This window comes from Protopterus annectens, chromosome 7.part1 (assembly GCF_019279795.1).
Source record: "Protopterus annectens isolate FY-2018-M chromosome 7.part1, PAN1.0, whole genome shotgun sequence".
Classification (NCBI taxonomy): domain Eukaryota; kingdom Metazoa; phylum Chordata; order Ceratodontiformes; family Protopteridae; genus Protopterus; species Protopterus annectens.
In genome coordinates, this window is record NC_056740.1 from 423148358 (window position 1) to 423165951 (window position 17594).

Below are 17594 nucleotides of genomic sequence, written 5' to 3' on the forward strand. Positions count from 1 at the left end.
AAGGGGAGAACCTCTAAGGGGAGAACCACTAATTTTAAAAGAGTAAGACACAGTGGAAGGGGGTGGGCACTTATTATTCTGGTTCTATGGAATACAGTGGGATGGCCAATAAATTTAAATAGTTAAAGGGGAGTGACTTTACAAAATGATAATTGTGCTTACTGACAACAGCCAATGAAAAGGAAATATGTGGTGAAATTAACAAAGGGTGGGCAACTACAGAAACAAATATGAGCTCTGGTCTCTTTCCTAGTTTGAATATGTAATTAAAAGTAGAATACAATTAAGACACAGTGTAAAGGAAATGCATTACAAAAAAATACACAACATACAAAATAGAAAGAGACAATGAAGCAATACAAATTACAAGAAAGCAAAAAACAAACCTTTTCCTCACACCGGTTTATGGCAGAGAGAGTGAGCCTTTTCAATAAAAGCCTTGAAATGTTTCATTTTACCCCTTAAATACAAGGATTAGTTCTTAACCAGAAGGTTATTTTGTTAACAAATATAAATCCAGACAGCGCTGTGACCACTACTTGTTCTCCAGCTTTACAACCTTTTGACAATGTAATGACTAAGGCTGGAGGCTGCACATGGGACTAACACAATGATTCTTGCATTGAGCATTTTCAATCACTGACACACAGTGGCCAGAGGTACACTAGAAACTCCTCCCTGTGCATCTTTGCTCAGCTTACAATTTGGGGACAAATGAACACTTCAAAAGGTTCAAAGGGCTTAAGGCAGCAAACAGTGGACTATTTTTTTTAAAACATCATCAGGACAGCCCCCTTGTTTTCCATTTTTCTACATGGGGTCGGGGTATCGTGTTAACTGTCGCAAACTCTCAATTTATTGCCACAATCCTGCCTTCTTCAACACTCATGCCGGACTGTTGCAGATCATCTTTCACACAATCCATCCACCTCTTTACTGGACGTCCTCGCTTCCTCTTACCTTCTTCCTGTCTGTTCCAAATCTTCCTCACCAGATTGTCTTTTGCTTTTCTACACAGGTGTCCAGACCACCGTTACCTGTTCTCTTTGATCTTTTCTGCAACTGGAGCTACTTTTACTTCTGCTCCTACGTCCTCATTTCTTTGTCTGCCCCACAGTGTGCATCCTTTCACCTTTCTCAGGCACTTCATTTCCATCACCTCTAGCTTCTTCAACTGTTCTGCCTTTACTGCCCAGGTTTCTGTACCATAGAGTAGTACTGGTCGCACCACTGTCTTGTACACCTTACTTTTCAGCTTCTTTGGCATTCTTCTGTCATAGACTACACCTGATACTTTGCCAGTTGGCTGCAGCCCCTCTGATTCTAGCTTTGGCGTCCATTCACACCACCCTTCTCCTTAACTACTCCTCCCCGATATTTGAAGCTGTTTACCTGTTCCACTATCTTCCCTTCTATCTCTTCTTCTGATTTCCCCAATTTTCTGCCATCACCACAGTCTTATCTGTGCTTAGTTTCATCCCATGTGCCTTCAGATTTGCATACCATTCTCCTATCCTTTGCTGAAGTTCTAGGTCAGAGTCTGCCTGTACTGCCACATCGTCTGCATACAGCAGCTTTGTTGATCCACCCCCTAAAACTTGTTTGCTAATGTAGTCCATCACCCGTATGAAAAGCAAAGCAGTGGGCTCAGAGCTGAACCCTGATGTACACCCAACACCACTGTGAACCCCCCTGTGAAGCCGAACACTGTTCGTACTTGAGTCATTGGGTCCTTGTACATAGCCTGCACTAATTCTACCAATGTTTATGGGACTTCAAACAACCGCAATACTGCCCAGATCAGCTTTCTTGGGACCTTGTCATATGCTTTTCTCCAAGTCTATGAGAGTCTTGGACTCTCTCATCTCTAGCTTCTTCTCAAGTTTCTGTAATCTGTACCATCCGAGTGTCCAAAAAAGTGGCGAGGCTCCAGGGGCAGTTGACCTCTTCTAACGCTGTGCACAATGTTACCAGGAGGTATGCAGGGACAATAAATGGAATTTATGAAAAATATACTCGAGAAGTGTAAGACAAATTCACGTTAGACTATCGGACTGAGTGCAGGACGCTGCCTGCTGCCAGGACCTGAACGTTGTGTCGGAACTATAAAACTCAGTGCTTTAGTTCCTCAGATGGCATTTCTGGGATAGTGAACAGAGTTTGCCGAAGAAGCTCGATTTTCTTCAATTTATTCTATTTTGAAATCAGTGACGTCCACAAAACTATCAGTAGGAAAGAATTTTAAAAATAACGGAAAACTGCTAAAAATGTCTAAAACTGTAAAAGTAGCCTTCCAGAGGCAAAAAAAAGTAATCAGACATGTTAAGTACTTCAGTAACCTGAAAATGAAAACTACACACACACACTCACTAAAAGAAGAGTGCAGTATTTTATTATTATTATTTTACATTTGTTTACTGGGATAGTCCGACTGGACACACGTCCATTTTCAGCAGAGGCCCGGGGAGAAAAGCTCCACATGAGTGTCCAAAAAAGTGGCGAGGCTCCAGGGGCAGTTGACCTCTTCCAACGCTGTGCACAATGTTACCAGGAGGTATGCAGGAACAATAAATGGAATTTAGTATTACAGTAATTAGGCATAAACCTTTTAACTGATTAAACAAGCGATTACAAACTACACGTAACAGTCCACATAAATGAAGACGCGACAGACAAATTATACTGCTTGCCTCCTGTCCAAACAGCTGAAAGCAAGCAATCACAGGTTCATAGGTATGTACTAGGCTATTAGCCCTACGGCCTATCCAAAAAGCCTAGCCAAAAAGGTACCCTGGCTTTCGCCACCCAAGAAAATTATTTTCCTGTGCCCCTGTCGAGCAGAGCCACAGAAGTGATCCCCGGGGTGAATTTCCTATTTCCCATCCAATCATCAAGATTTTTCTTGAAGAGTGCTAATGAGGAGCTCTGTTTGACATAGACAGGTAGTCTGTTCCACAGTATGGGAAGTCTCTGGGACAGGAATCTATCACTCCAGCATGTTCTGTTTATTGTGGTGACAAGGTTTAGATCCCTAGAGCGTGTAGCTCGGAGGGATTGGGATTTCTTTAAGTGGAGCATGTCCAACAACTCTGGGTTTGAAATAGCTTTGTATGTTAGACAGAGATAGTCTCTGAATAGGTGATATGCGACGGAGTAATGCTGGAGTTTTTTGAGATGGTCTGTGTAGGGCATCCGTTTGAGGCCAGTAATCCTCTTTGTGAGGTATTTCTGTGGCCTTTCCAGTTGTTGTAGATGTCTTGTGAGGTACATACCAAAAGGGGTGTTGTACTCTATAATGGGTCTAATGAGTGATGAGTAGAGGGGAACAATGACCTCTTTTTTCTGGATGAGAAACCTTTTGTGATGAGGTGAGCCACATAGAAGGATTTCCTGACCACTGTGGCGATGTGATTATCAAAGGAGAGACTACTGTCCACCTGTGTCCCAAGGTCTCATCACATTTTCGGCGTTAAGTAGACTACCACTTATGTGGTAGTTCATGGGTACAGAGTTTTTACCAAAGGGGATGACGATACACTTTTTGGCACTGAGCTTCAGGCCATGTCTGACACCAGGCATCTGTCTCAGTGAGGCCCTTTTGTAGTATGTCCACATCGTTAGGAGTTTCGATTATGGCTCCTAGTTTGCAGTCATCTGCAAACTTTGTTAGCCAAAGACCTTCTGTGTTAGCCTGTACTACATAGAAGTAGATACCAAACAGAAGAGGACCCAGGACTTAACCCTGTGGTACTCCACTTGTCACTGGTCTGAAGTCGGATTTGGAGTCTGCTACATTCACAGTGTGGGTTCCGTCTGTGAGCCAGTTGGCAACCAATCTTGTGACACAGGGATTTATACCTAGTTTGGTGAGCTTATCTATAATTCCAGAGTGGGGGATGGTGTCGAAAGCCTTGGCGAGATCTAGATAAGCTGTGTGAACCACCTTACCCTCATCTATGGCTTTGGTGACTGCTTCAAAGAAGTCAATCAGGTTTAGGAGACATGATCTGCCTTTTACAAACTCAAACTGGGAAGAGTCCAGAGTTTGGGGATTACCAACACCTTTGTTTATGAGTTCCATGATGATACATTCCATGGCCTTGCAGACCAGGCTCATCAGGCTAATGGGGCGGTAGTTCCTGGGGTCAGTCATGGCTCCCCCTTTGTGGAGTGGGATAACCGCCGCAGTGCGCCACTGAGTGGGCACAAAGCCTGAGGTGAGGCTATGATTGAACATGGTACTTAGGTAGGGTGCCAGTTCATTCTGTAGTTTGTGTGCAACACAGCCTGGGATACTGTCAGGTCCTTCTTGGCTTTGGAGAGTGTGTGTTTTTACCTGTGCGGCCGTGATTACAGGAACTTTGCATTCTTCCGGTATAGAGATGGGCCCTCTAGGGGGTGCGAAGGGGGTAAAGTTAGCACTGAGCCTATCTTGTCAGGATGTTGGCAACATCAGTTAGTTCTGTATATTTAGTGCAATTATGCTGCAACTCAGAGCAGATCTGAGTGTTGCCATTGAGATTCTTGACATACTATAGAATGCTTTGTGGTTGTCTTTAGAGTCAGTGGCAATTTTGTTTTCGTAACTAGCTTTGGAGGATTTTGAGGGATCTCAGCTTCTTACTGAGGTTGACCAGGGAGTTCCTCAAGTCATGGAATTTTACTCTTTTTTGCAACAGTTTCTTTCTTCTGTTGTAGAGTTTGTTTATGGCAGAGGACCACCAGATTGGCTTCCTTTTTTTGGAGAATAGCATATTGGTTCTATTAGGGATAGCATGATCCATGCACTCGTGTAAGTGCTTATAAAGTGCATTTGTGTAGGATTTAGCAGTCGTACCTCTATTGTCCGTCTGCATGGGTGTCATGAAGTCTGCCACTTCTGTCTTAAGAGGTGTGAAGTTGGCTTTGGAGAAGTTTTTTACAGTGGTTTCCCTAATTGGGGGTGGGGGCAGGATGTGGATGTCTAGGGTGATTAGCTCATGGTCGGATCTGACCAACGAGGAATTGACCTCTGGTGTGGAACACCAGTTGTCCATGTTGGTAATGACCAGGTCTAGGATATTGCTGCCCCTGGTGGGGGTGTGAATAAGTTGATCCAAGGCGTTGGAATTTATGAATTCCAGAAAAAGTTGAACAAAAGAGTTGGCACATGAGTAGTTTTCCCAGTTAATGGTGGATTAGTTGAAATCGCCCATTATTATGGTGTTGGGTTGTACCCTAATACTTTCCAGTGTATCAAGAAATGAGGAGTGGGAATCATGTGGCATGGTGGGGGGTCTGTAGCAAGCTACAATTTGGATTGCGGTCTTGCCCAGAGTTAGTTGCACTTGGATAATCTTGGATGCAATATGCTGTGCAACTAGCCTGGAGGTGTGGATATCCTTAATGAATATGGACACACCTCCACCTTTAGTGCTTCGTTCCGGGTTAGGTGGCCAAAAGGTGTGGTATGAATTATAGCCTGGTAACGCAGGGGTGCTCTCTGGAGCTTTGAACGAGGTCTCTGTCACTGCACAGATGTTGAAGTTCTCCATTTTAAGGAGTGCCTCGAGTGAGTGCATTTTGAGGTTTAGACTTCTAGCACTGAGTAGCATTACCCTTAGATTTTGCTTGCTTGTACCTGTTACGGTGGTGAATTTGTCATTTGAACCTTGCCTAAAAAAGGCACTATAGGGGTGGCAAGAGCCTTAGCTAGTATCCAGAATCCCAAGGGAGACAGGTGCAGGCCATCTTTGGCAAAGCATCATGGTCTGTCGATCATGTCGTCCCAGGCAGACAAATACTGGATCCCCTTAGAATGACACCAGAAGCTTAGCTAATTGTTGAAGTCAATCATTTTGTCCTTGTACTGTGGTATCCTTCTGGGTGATGGCAGGATGCTACTCAGGGCTAGGGTCATACCTGCTTGGGCTACAAGATCGGAGAGCTCCTCCATGTCACTTTTCATTTAGTCCAGGGAGGTACGTCTCAGGTCATTCACACCAACATGGACAATGACAGTGTCATATTTGTACTTGTTGTGGAGTGACCTGAGTGCGTGCGTTATCAATCAGTGCAATTAGTATTAATACTCAACGTTTGTAAAGATTTTATTATATTTCACTTATCTTCATTTAAGAAGCAGCATGAATGCATTCACAATAATCAAATATAACATATGCAAGACAAACCGGATCACTACTTCATGTCTCTTCAAATACTTGAGAAGTACAAATCTAGTGAACTAAAAGGATTTACAAACGACTTATGTCAAAAGAAATGATTGTCTAGACTGAATTGTTGAAAGCACTGGGAAACATTTTGCCATGACCAGTTGCTCACTGAAGTGAGCTGCACAACCTGTACAGTACTATAAAAGGAAGGGACAGTGATATGTGTTATGTTTCAGGACTCAATGAGGTTCAGCCTGTACTTTTAACAGTGGTCTAAAATATTAAGAACCCAGACAAAGGTGGTGCGGAGAACAATGAAGGTTACAATCAAACTTCAAAGTCCCATCGCAAGAATATTGACTCCAAGAAATTTAGTGGCTTTAAGGTCCCAGCATAGCACTAAAACATTTAATGATGCATTAATATTCTTCATGCATTTTCTTTTTGAACATATTATCAAAGAGAAAGATCTTGGCAACACAACATACATTCAAGAATAAACACCACAAAGTGATCAGACAGTTCAAGTAATGTGAACAGCAGCAGCAATTCTAATTCCAACAGAAAACAGCAATTCCTAAATCACGCATAAAAACAGTTTCAGTTCTATATGTTAGGATATGGTCATACAAGTTAAAAAAAAAAAAAAAAAAAAAAAATAATAATTTCACTTACGTTTCCAATATTTTTTCTATGCGAGAAGATGGGCAGATTGTAAGAAGCAATGTCCAGGACTGCAAAGTATTACAATGCAAAAGCTGGACTCCAGGCATATGTGAAGGAACAAGGTGATCCCCTTTGTTATAAGGGGAAATAAAAATGCCTTCCAAACACGCCATGCAGGAAATAAGATTCTGAAATAAAAAACAAACAGATGAAACTATCATCCGACATTACTGTATACATAACTTCAAAAGCCAGTTTTACTTAAAATGTAAAGATGATACTTACATTAACAGCTTTAAAAACATTTTACAGATCCACTACAACTGAGGCTTTAGAGAAGCTATTCTGAGTAAATCAGAATGACAGGTCCTGGTGCTTCAACTGGTGCCTTGCCTTGTGTGGCACACTACATGGAAAAGCTATTCCATTTCTAAAGTTAAACACCTACTGAGGAGTTTTCTGGCCACTTAGAATATGGCACACATTCCTTAAACACTAGTCCCCAACAGAAAACAAGCACATATCACCTGGGCTACCACAGTTTGGAGCTGGTCAGGTTTGGATACTCCAATGATGTCCTTTGTGGATCAGAAGGAATCAAATCTTAGTGGGGGGTTCCAGGGAAGACTGGACCCACCTATCAGCTGCAATACCTAGAAGAAACATGACTACAAGGGCCATACAGAAGAGCTACCAGAATAAATCTGGTAGAGTTCTGTCTTGCGTTCAACAAGGACCCCTGGGACAGGAGGAGCATACAGGAGGCCAGTGATCCATGGAAATATGATGATGTTCACTGTCCATGACGTCATGCAGGGGTATGGAGAACAGTGCAGTTGTGTACACTTACCATAAATGTACATGTTTGAGTGTATTCACTGTTGCAGTCATCACACTTGGGTTATCTCCCTGCAGGTAGCCCTCAGTCGGCTCGAATACCAGAGACTTAGCATTTCTGCATCACTTGCTGTCACTCCAGGACAGACGTCAGGTCATCAGGGGTATAAAAACAGGCAGGCGACACCATTACATCAGTTTTTTTTGCCTTAAAAGTAAATACCAATACCCCTGAAAGGGGCAAGAGAGAGAGAGAGACAAGGTGGCTGGAGGGAAGGAAACAAGGACTGCAACAGTGATTACACTTGAACATCTACATTTATGGTAAGTGTATACAACTGTATTGTGTTCTTCACTGTTGCAGTCATCACACTTGGGTAGATTCCCAAAGCTGAAAAAGGGTGGAGGCAGTCAAGAAGAGTTGGGGCTGGCTAGTATGCCCTGCAGGACTGCTGTTGCAAAACCCGCCCTAGATTTGGAAAAGATAGGCAAGTGGTAAATGCTTGGTGAAGGTGTGTACAGAACTCCAGGTGGCAGCTTCCAGGATGTCCCTGGTAGGGACTCCCCTGAGGAATGCTGTAGAGGTAGAAGTTGCCCTAGTGGAATGTGTTCTGACCCCCTGAGGGGTTGGTTTCCCATGGTGTTTGTAGCAGAAATGGATGCAGTGTGCTATCCATTTGGAAATTGTTTGTTTTGAAATGGCCTTGCCCTCTGCCCGTGGTGCAAAGCTGACTAGTAACTGGTCAGATTTACTGAAGGGCTTAGTCTTATCAAGGTAAAATCTGAGCTGTCTGTGCATGTCCAAGGAGTGCAGGATCCCTTCCCCTTTATTTTGAGGATTAGGGAAGAAAGTTGGCAAATGGATAGATTGGTTAAGAGCTCACTGGACACCACTTTAAGCATAAAAGGAAGGGTTAATCCTGAGGGAAACCCTGTCAGCATGGAAAATAATGAAGGGTTCCACAGCCATAAGTGCTTGTAGCTCAGACACTCTTCTCACTGAAGTGATGGCCAGAAGCAAGGCTGTTTTCCAAGAGAGGAATTTTAACTCTGCTGACGCTGCAAGCTCAAGGGGGGGGGGGGTAAGCTTTTCCAGTACAAAATTAAGGTCCAAAGCAGAGGTGGGTGCTCTCCTTGTCAGCCTTAAGTTGTTTGTCCCTCTCATGAACGGTCTGATAAGAGGGTGAGAGAAGAGAGGTGGCTCAGTGTTGTAATGAGCGGAAATGGCAGAGGCATGAATCTTAATGGAAGAGAAGGATAGGCCCCTGTGGAGTAGATCTGCTAAGTAATCCAGGATTAGAGGCAGGGAGGGCAGAGTTGTGTCCTCTCCTTTAGAGTGAATCCAGGAGCAGTACCTTTTCCACTTATCAGCATATGATTTCCTTGTACTGGGTATTCTGGCTTCAAGAATGACATCCAGCACCTGCTAGCTTAGGGTGGTTACTGGGGGAGAATTCAAGGAATAAGCCAGGCTGCAAGATTTAAGGTTTGCAGTTGCGGATGCAACATCTGTCCCTCCTGCTGAGTGAGCAGGGTTGGGTTCTGGTGTAGGTGCCAGGGTGGCACTGGTGACCGGCTGCACAGGAGTGGGTACCAGTGCTGGCGTGGCCAGTCCGGTGCAATCAGAATTGTCCTGAGCAATACTCTTGAGAGAAGGGGCAGAGGGGGAAAGGCATAGATTGAGAGATTTACCCACTTGAAGGATAGGGCCATCCACTTTCCAGGCCCTGCTTTGAGTGTCCTGGTGCAGAATTTGCAGAGCTGGTGATTGAAAGGGGAGGCAAAGAGATCCACCTCTGGGGTCCCCAACTTCTGAATCAGAAGGTTGAAGGTGCTGGGCTCCAATTGCCACTCGTGTGGGTCTAGGAGACTTCTGCTTAAGTCGTCTGCCAGTAAGTTTTGTTTGCCTGGCAGGAATTGAGCTTGCAGATGGACCTGCATGTCCAAGGCTGTGTTCCACAGGGCCATGGCTAGCCTGTAGAGTGGGTAAGAGTGGGTTCCCCCTGCTTGATGATGTACCACATAACTGTGGTGTTGTCTGTTTTTATTAGCCAGTGTGTCCTGGTAAGAGTAGGGATCTGAAAGCTGTCAGAGCATGCTGCACAGCTAGCATCTCTTTTTGGCTGATTTGCAGATGAATTTGACTTGGGCTCCAGTGGCCCTGAAATTTTGCACTTGCCGTCCATGTGTGCCCCCCAGGGACAGTCTTATGCATCTGTGGTTAGGGTCTGGGCAGCATGGGGTTGAGTAAAGGACAGTCCCTTGTTGTGGTTGCATGCTGCTGCCCACCAAAGAAAATCTGTCCTTAGACAGGGTATGATAGGAATGGCGGTTTACAGGTCCTGAGAATGTTGGCACCAAAGACTTTTTAAGTACCATTGAAGTTTTTTTACCTGCTCTTTCACACACTTTGACATGTTTATGTCTAATTAGAAGTTATGTACTCACCATAACGTTCCATCTGAGTAGGTGACTTCATTTGGATGCAACCTGTGGGTATCGGATCCGAGCCGGCAATTCAAAAGCTTAGGCTCCGAGCTCCTAGCTCCTCCCTCTTTCCCATAAACCCTTGCCAAGCCCTGACTGACCTCAGATTGAGTTTGCCTAAATAATACTGACTACAGTACATGAAGAAAGCCTAAAAACTCGCTCTATAAAGGTCAGGGGGATGGAGGGGGGATGGTTGCATCCAAATGAAGTCACTTACTCAGATGGAACGTTATGGTGAGTACATAACTTCTAAATCTGAAGTAGGCAGACTTCATTTGTCTGCAACCTGTGGGACAGAGTCCCCAGCTACCTGAATCTTGGGCGGCCATCATGGAAGGATGTTCCGGAGCACCGCTGAGCCAAAGGATGCTCTTCCCCTGGAAACAACATCCACCTTATAATGAGAAATAAAGGTATGGGGTGGGGACCAAGTGGTTGCTTGGCAGATATCATCCAATGACACACGGGACTTAAAGGCGGCTGACGTGGAGACTGCCCTAGTAGAATGAGCCGTAACCCTCTGAGGAGCAGGTCTACCTGAAGTGTCATAAGCCTGCAGAATACAATTAGCAATCCACCTAGATAGTGTGACTTTAGACACTGCTTTACCCAAAGCAAATTTAGCAAAGGAGACGAACAGCTGATCTGATTGCCTGTGACCAGCTGTTCTGTGAATATAAAATCGTAATTGTCTATGAACATCCAAGGAATGCAATTTGTATTCTCCTTTGTTTGAGTACTTGGGAAAAGACACAGGTAAATTGATTGATTGGTTGATATTAGATTCTGAAGAGACTTTCGGAGAAAAGATGGATTGGTCCTGAGGCACACCCTATCTGGAAAGAAAGAAAGGTAAGGCTTGACGCATAGAGCCTGAAGTTCAGACACTCTTCTGGCTGAAGTGATAGCTACTAAGAAGGCAGTCTTCCAGGAAAGGTACTTAAGGTCTGTAGAAGCTGCAGGCTCGAAGGGAGGAGCAGTAAGGGCTTGCAGAACTAAAGATAGGTCCCAAGGTGGTACAATTTCCTTGACTGGAGGCCTCAACAAAAAAATCCCTTTGAGAAAGGTTTTGCACAATTTAGCCGTCATGAGGGGAGCTGTCTCATGACCAACATGATAATGCGAGATGGCTGCCAATTGTACCTTAATCGTGGAAGAACTTGCCCCTTGATGAAAGAGGTCTGTTAAAAAATCCAGCACTGCTGACATAGGTGCTGAGAAAGGATCCAAAGTTCTCTGAACCGCCCAAATAGAGAATCTCTTCCATTTACTCCGATAAACCTGCCTGGTGGAAGGTTTATGAGCTGCCACTAAAATGGCCTTGACCGGTGACGAGATACCGGGAGTCCTAATCAAGGATGGAACTGGAGCAGCCAAGCTGTCAATTTCAGGGTGCGTAGATTGGGAACCGAAATTCCCAGAGGGTGGGAGATGAGATCCGGAATCGGATCCAGAATCCAGGGTGGATTGATTTTGTGAGACCATACAAAGGGGAACCAGGGTTGACGAGGCCAGAACGGGGCAATGAGAATCATTCTGCTCCCCAAACTGTTGGCTTTCTGCAGAAGCCTCTGCATCAGAGGTAGTGGAGGGTAGGCATAAAGGAGACCGGGAGGCCAAGCATGCACCAGCGCATCTCTCGGGAATTCCCCTGGTGGGGGAAGCAGAGCGAAGAAATTGTTGCATTTGGCGTTTGAGGGAGAGGCAAAAAGATCGCAACAGGGTTGCCCCCAAACGGCAAAAATCTTCTTCGCTACCTGAGGATTGAGAGACCACTCGTGAGGTGAAAGAATGGTGCGACTGAGTTTGTCCGCAAGGATGTTGGATTTTCCCGGAATGTGCGTTGCTACCAGAAAGCGTTTGGTGGAAATTGCCCATTCCCAGACTCTCATGGCCTCTCGACAAAGGGGATAGGACCTGGTTCCTCCCTGTTTGTTGATGTACCAGACTACCGACATGTTGTCTGTCTGAATCGCAATAGTCCCTGAAGGAAGAACGTGGTGAAGTGCTTGCAACGCTAGGAGCACCGCCCTCATTTCCAGGACATTTATATGCAACGACGTCTCTGTGGGGTTCCACATGCCTTGGACAATCTTTCCCGCAGAATGCCCCCCCCACCCGAGGCAAGAAGCGTCCGTGGTCACTGTGGCTCGGGGAAATGCAGCACAAAAAGGTCTCCCTGTCAGGGGCTCCGGAGAAAGAAGCCACCAAAGAAGGGAATCCTTGCACGCTTTGCTGACCGCTATCGGAGTGTTGAGAGAAGAACTGAGAGGGGACCACTGAACCTGAAGGGTCCATTGAAGAACCCGCATGCGTAAGCGTGCATGAATAAGAAGCGGGATAGCTGCCGCCATCGAACCTAGGGCCCTCAGGACCGAAGCTGCAGTTGGAAATGGTTGCAGGACCGCTGCTACATGACACTTCAGGTTGGCAATTCTGTCTGGAGTGAGGAAGGCTCGCATTGACCTGGTGTTTAGCCTTCCTCCTATGAAATCTATAGCTTGTGTGGGGTGCAGTAAAGATTTCTCCCAGTTGACAGTGATGCCCAGCCTTGGGGCTAGACGAAGAAAATAGTCCCTGGTTGAGCACAGAAGATGCCTTGATGATGCCGTCAGGAGCCAGTCGTCCAGGTAAGGAAAGACCTGTAATCCCTGGAGCCTCAGGTGGGCCGCTACCACCGCTAGAACCTTGGTGAACACCCTGGGGGCTGAGGTGAGACCAAAGGGGAGGACCCTGAACTGGTAATGACTGGCTCCCAGCCGGAAGCGAAGGAACCTCCTGGACCGTCTGTCCATGCGAATGTGGTAGTACGCGTCCTTGAGGTCGATGGAGCACATCCAGTCGTTCTCCTTCAAGAGGGGGAGTATAGATTGAAGGGTGACCATCCGGAACTTTTGCTTGGTTACTGACAGGTTCAGCAGGGAAAGATCTAAGATTGGTCTTAAGTCCCCCGTTTTCTTTGGCACCAAAAAGAACCTGGAGTAAAACCCTGACCCGGTTTGATCTGGGGGGACGCACTGGATAGCTCTTTTTTCTAGCAGCTGTCCGATTTTTGATAGCTGCTGCCTCCCTTTGGTCGGGTGGAACATCTGGGAGGCTGCGAGATCTGGGAACCTTGTACAGGGGAATTGTATAACCTCTGGATAGCACGAAGCACCCAACGGTCTGTTGTGATGGACTCCCAAGAAGTCAGGTGCCTCGAACGCCCGACTGCCTCCAGAGACGGACAGCCGGGCAACCCTTCAGGGCTGCTGCGTGGGTCTATCAGAGAAAGGTTCTCTGGACCCAAAGTTGCTAGGAGCCCCCCTGCCTCTGGGACGGCGACCTCCCCGTCCTCCTCTGCCACGGAAGGACTGGTTATCCGGAGCAGGTTGGGACTGCTGCGATTTCCGGAACCACATCTTCTTCTGTCCCTTTTGGTTCTTCGAGAAGGACCTCTGGGGAGCTGAGAAGCGGACTCCGACGGCAGACAGCGTCTTCCCGTCCTTCTCGCTCTGGACTAATGTTTCGCGAACAGTTTTGCCAAACAAGGCAGAACCATCGAAGGGGGCATTCGCGAAGGTCGCCTTAAAGGGCTCTGCGAAATCACAGTGGCGGAGCCAGGCCTGTCGCCTCATGACTAGGCCTGCTCCGCTGGCTCTAGCGGCTCCCTCAGTAGCGTGAGAAAGCAGCCGCATAGATGTATTCGAAACTGATCTAAGAGTGGCCATTCGGGTGGAGTATACCTGTTTATCCTCACTCGACATGGACTCTGGGGGAGATGCAGCGTATTCTTTAATCAGATCCCGCTGCATCCTAATGACGTGTGCCATGTAGTTCAGCGCTCTCAATGAGAAGGTTGCTGAACTGAAAACTCGCTTCCCGATGCGATCCATCGAGCGGAACTCCTTGCCCAGAGGATGCATAGAGGGACTCTCCTGGGCCAATTCCCTCTTAGTGGCTGCAGCCATCTGGCATCTACTGGGGGGCCTTTACTCCAGTGAGTGCGGTCCGCCGGAGGGGAAAGGATGCAGTCAGGACGCTTGGGTACAGGCTCAACGGTGTCCGGATCCTTCCACGCTCTGATGGATATAAGGTCCACCAGAGGGTCGGCAGGAGGGGACACCCAAGAGGTAGATGGGCCCGCCTCGAATGCCTCCAAGAACACAGACTCGTCTGAGGAGGCCTTGGGGGCAGACCACCCCCCCCGATCCTCAACATTTCCATAATGTCTCCAAATGAGACGTCTTCAGGTGGTGACCTTGGGGAGCCCTCCCCTTCATCCAAGTCTGTGTCTTCGGTAACGGACTCGGGGGAGTCCATGTGCCTCCTTTTGCACTTACGCCCGAGGTACTTCTTCGGGGGGGCTGTCCGAGGAGTACTCTTCCGCAGCTGGATGTTCCAAGGGAACTACTTGGGACATCGAGGCGGGCTGTCCCTGGGACAGGCTGGTGGGGGCCTGGCCCAACTGCAAGGGAGTGCGGGATGGAACCGTGGCAGGGACCGGGGGTCCGGTAGTCCTCAACAGTGCCCTTTCCAGTACGGCGAAGGCCGAGGGGAGCCAGCTTCTAAACCCCGAGTCGACCCCACTCAGATCCGACGACGGATCGGAGCCAGAGCCGAGACCGCCGGATCCGAGACCGTGTGCTCCGACCAGACGGAGCCGAAGATACACCAGCTCCCTCGGACCCGAGGCTCGGTCCTCGGCTCGAGAGGTCGGGTCCGGCACCAAGCACTCAAGGGATGGGACGGATCCGAGGTGCGCCGACCCATCGGATCCGACCCACCCGGATCCAACTCTGCCCGGCGCCGACAGCTCCGAACCCATGGTATGGGTCGGAGAAGGAGCCAAAGGGGCGAAAGGGGTCAAGCCCCTCCCGGATGGGGGCTAGGAGCACTCCCATTTGCATTTGGGCCTGGATGAATTTTCTCATCATCCGGTCCATATCTGCTTCACTCATGGAGAATGTGGATCTGGTGGAGGCCACCAAAGCGGACCTAGAGAGCCGCCTCGGGGACCTCGCTGAAGGGCTAGCCTCCTCCTCCTCGGGCCCAGGAGAGAACCGAGGGGAGTGGAGCCGAGGAGGAGGAAAGCTAGAAGGCACAGGGGAGGCCCGCTTAGATGGAGGAGCCGAACTGGAGGTTTCAGCTCTCCGTTTGTGGTGCCTCTCCCTGTGCCTCTCCTTCTTCTCTCTCCCTAGAAGACTCTCTCTCCTCCGGCATCTTAGAGGGAGGTTGAGTCCCAGCCGGAGGAGGAGAGCCCACAGCAACTGCCTGCTGAGTAGAAGGGGCAGAAGCCGAAGCGGTATCTGGAGGGAGAAGTCCCGCCAGCACCAGCTTCGACCTCCGCTCCCTCAAAGCCCGGGGGTTGAACCCTGCACAAATGGTACAACCAGATGACAGGTGTTCAACCCCCAAGCATTTAACGCATCGAGTGTGGCCATCCGCTGGGGACAGCTTATGGCCACACTCGGTACATTTAGAGAATACAGCCTTATGGGCTTCAGACATGTTAAGCCCTAACAGGCCTCAACAAACACACACACACAAACTACGCAAAAACCCGAGAAAAGTTTAAAATAAAGAGAGAGGAAAGCCTAACACAATCACTTCTAACTAATAAAATTAAAAAAGTTAAGGTCTTTGAAAATTTTCCTGTCAAAAACAACTTATCTGCCTAGGAGCTCTGGAATCCGTCGCAACTTGAAAGCGGCAAACGAAATCTGAGGTCAGTCAGGGCTTGGCAAGGGGTTATGGGAAAGAGGGAGGAGCTAGGAGCTCGGAGCCTAAGCTTTTGAATTGCCGGCTCGGATCCGAGGTCGGATCCGATACCCACAGGTTGCAGACAAATGAAGTCTGCCTACTTCAGATCTTCTATTTATAAGCATGCACTTGGGTAAAGATTTGACAGTGCAAGTAGCAGCACACCCACATGTTATTTTAATTGGTTTAACAAAAATTTTAAATGTACATAGTACAATTTTATAAGTTATGATGAGATAGGATATGTAATGTTAAGTTTTTTAATTGTATGGAAGTATGCCATGTAATATATTTGAATTGTTAAGAAAATCTTTTTGCACTTGATAGGTAGTTTTCCTACCTAATTAGATGAATGGTAATTGATCAGTTTTTTAATTGTATTATGATTGTCTAATTAACACAAGCAGCTATTTAAGCTGATGTTTCAGAAGGTTCCAACAACTTGATAAAGCTAGGAATATCCTAGCGAAAGCGCTTGTGATACGTGACATTGGTGTGGTGTTTTTTCTCAAAATAAAGACCAGTTTTTGGATTTATTCGAATTTCGTGGTGTCAGCTTGGTGGTCTTCAAACTTGTTCTTGGTCCTGTTTTTTCCTTGATTTTGGTACCATTGAAGTTTCCTCATATGCAGTCTGGCATATGGAATTAGTAGGATGCATGAGACCATGAACCCTAGGGCCTGCAGGATTTTCCTTGCGGATAAACTGGGTTTTGGTGGCCATTTGAGTACAAAAGTCTGTCAGATAGGCTTGTTTTTCTGGAGTGAGGAATGCCATCTGGGATGCTGTGTCCAAGCTTGCTCCCAGGAATACAATCTTTTGACTGGGAACTAGTTTTGATTTCTTTTCGTTGATGGTGTACCCCAGGGAGGTTAGAAGTTTTTTTTTTTTTTTTTTTTTTTTTTTTACAAGTGTCAGGTGCTGCAACAGCATTTCCTGCCAGTCTCCCTGAATCAGGCAGTCGTCCAAGTATGGGTAAATTTGAATATTTCTCTGTCTGCAGTAAGCAGTGGCTGGAGCCAGGCATTTTGTGAATACTCAGGGAGCAGTGGATAAGCCAAAGGGAAGTGGAGAGAACTGATAATGCATAGATTCGGCCCTGATATTTCCTGCATGGCTCCCTTATAGGGATGTGCAGATAGGCTTCTCTTAAGTCTAGGGTGACTAACCAGTTATCTTTGGCTAGCATAGGTAGAAGCTGCTGCAGGGTGAGCATTCTGAATTTTGGTACCACCAGGAAGGCGATGAGAATAGAATGATCTAGGATTGGGCACAAAGTGCCCTCTTTTCTGGGTACCAGGAAAAGTCTGGAATAGAATCCTTGACATATCTGTTCCACAGGAACAGGTTGAATTGCCCTTATAGCCCTTGCAGGGATTGAACTTGGTTTTGTGCCTCTGCCCACTGGTTTGGAGAAAGGTCTGGGAACCCTTTTGGGGTTGGCAGTGAGTGGAAGTAAAATTTGTACCCCTGGGATACAATGTTGAGGACCCATCTGTCTTTGGTGATGGAAATCCAGTTTTTTGCATGAAGGGCAAGTTTTCCTCCTAGGGGCACAAGCAGTTGGGCAGAGGTGGGGAGTGGAGCTGAGAAGACACTGGGAATTCTTTCCGTAAGGAGGTGGCTTAGCACTCCCTGCTTTAGAGGTGGAGGCACTCCCATTGTTTAGATCTCGTCATACCCTGAGACTGTAGTCTGGGGGAGTCT

General features: G+C 47.0%; 1 protein-coding gene across 1 annotated transcript in view; it reads right to left on the minus strand.

Annotated features, from left to right (window-relative positions):
* The window catches only part of IFRD2 (interferon related developmental regulator 2), a 677402-nt gene that overhangs the window by 408330 nt on the left and 251478 nt on the right, over window positions 1-17594 (minus strand). Inside the window, exon 7 of the mRNA XM_044078882.1 lies at window positions 6828-7006. Coding sequence (XP_043934817.1) covers window positions 6828-7006 — 179 coding nt within the window. The remainder of the gene's footprint in view (window positions 1-6827; window positions 7007-17594) is intronic.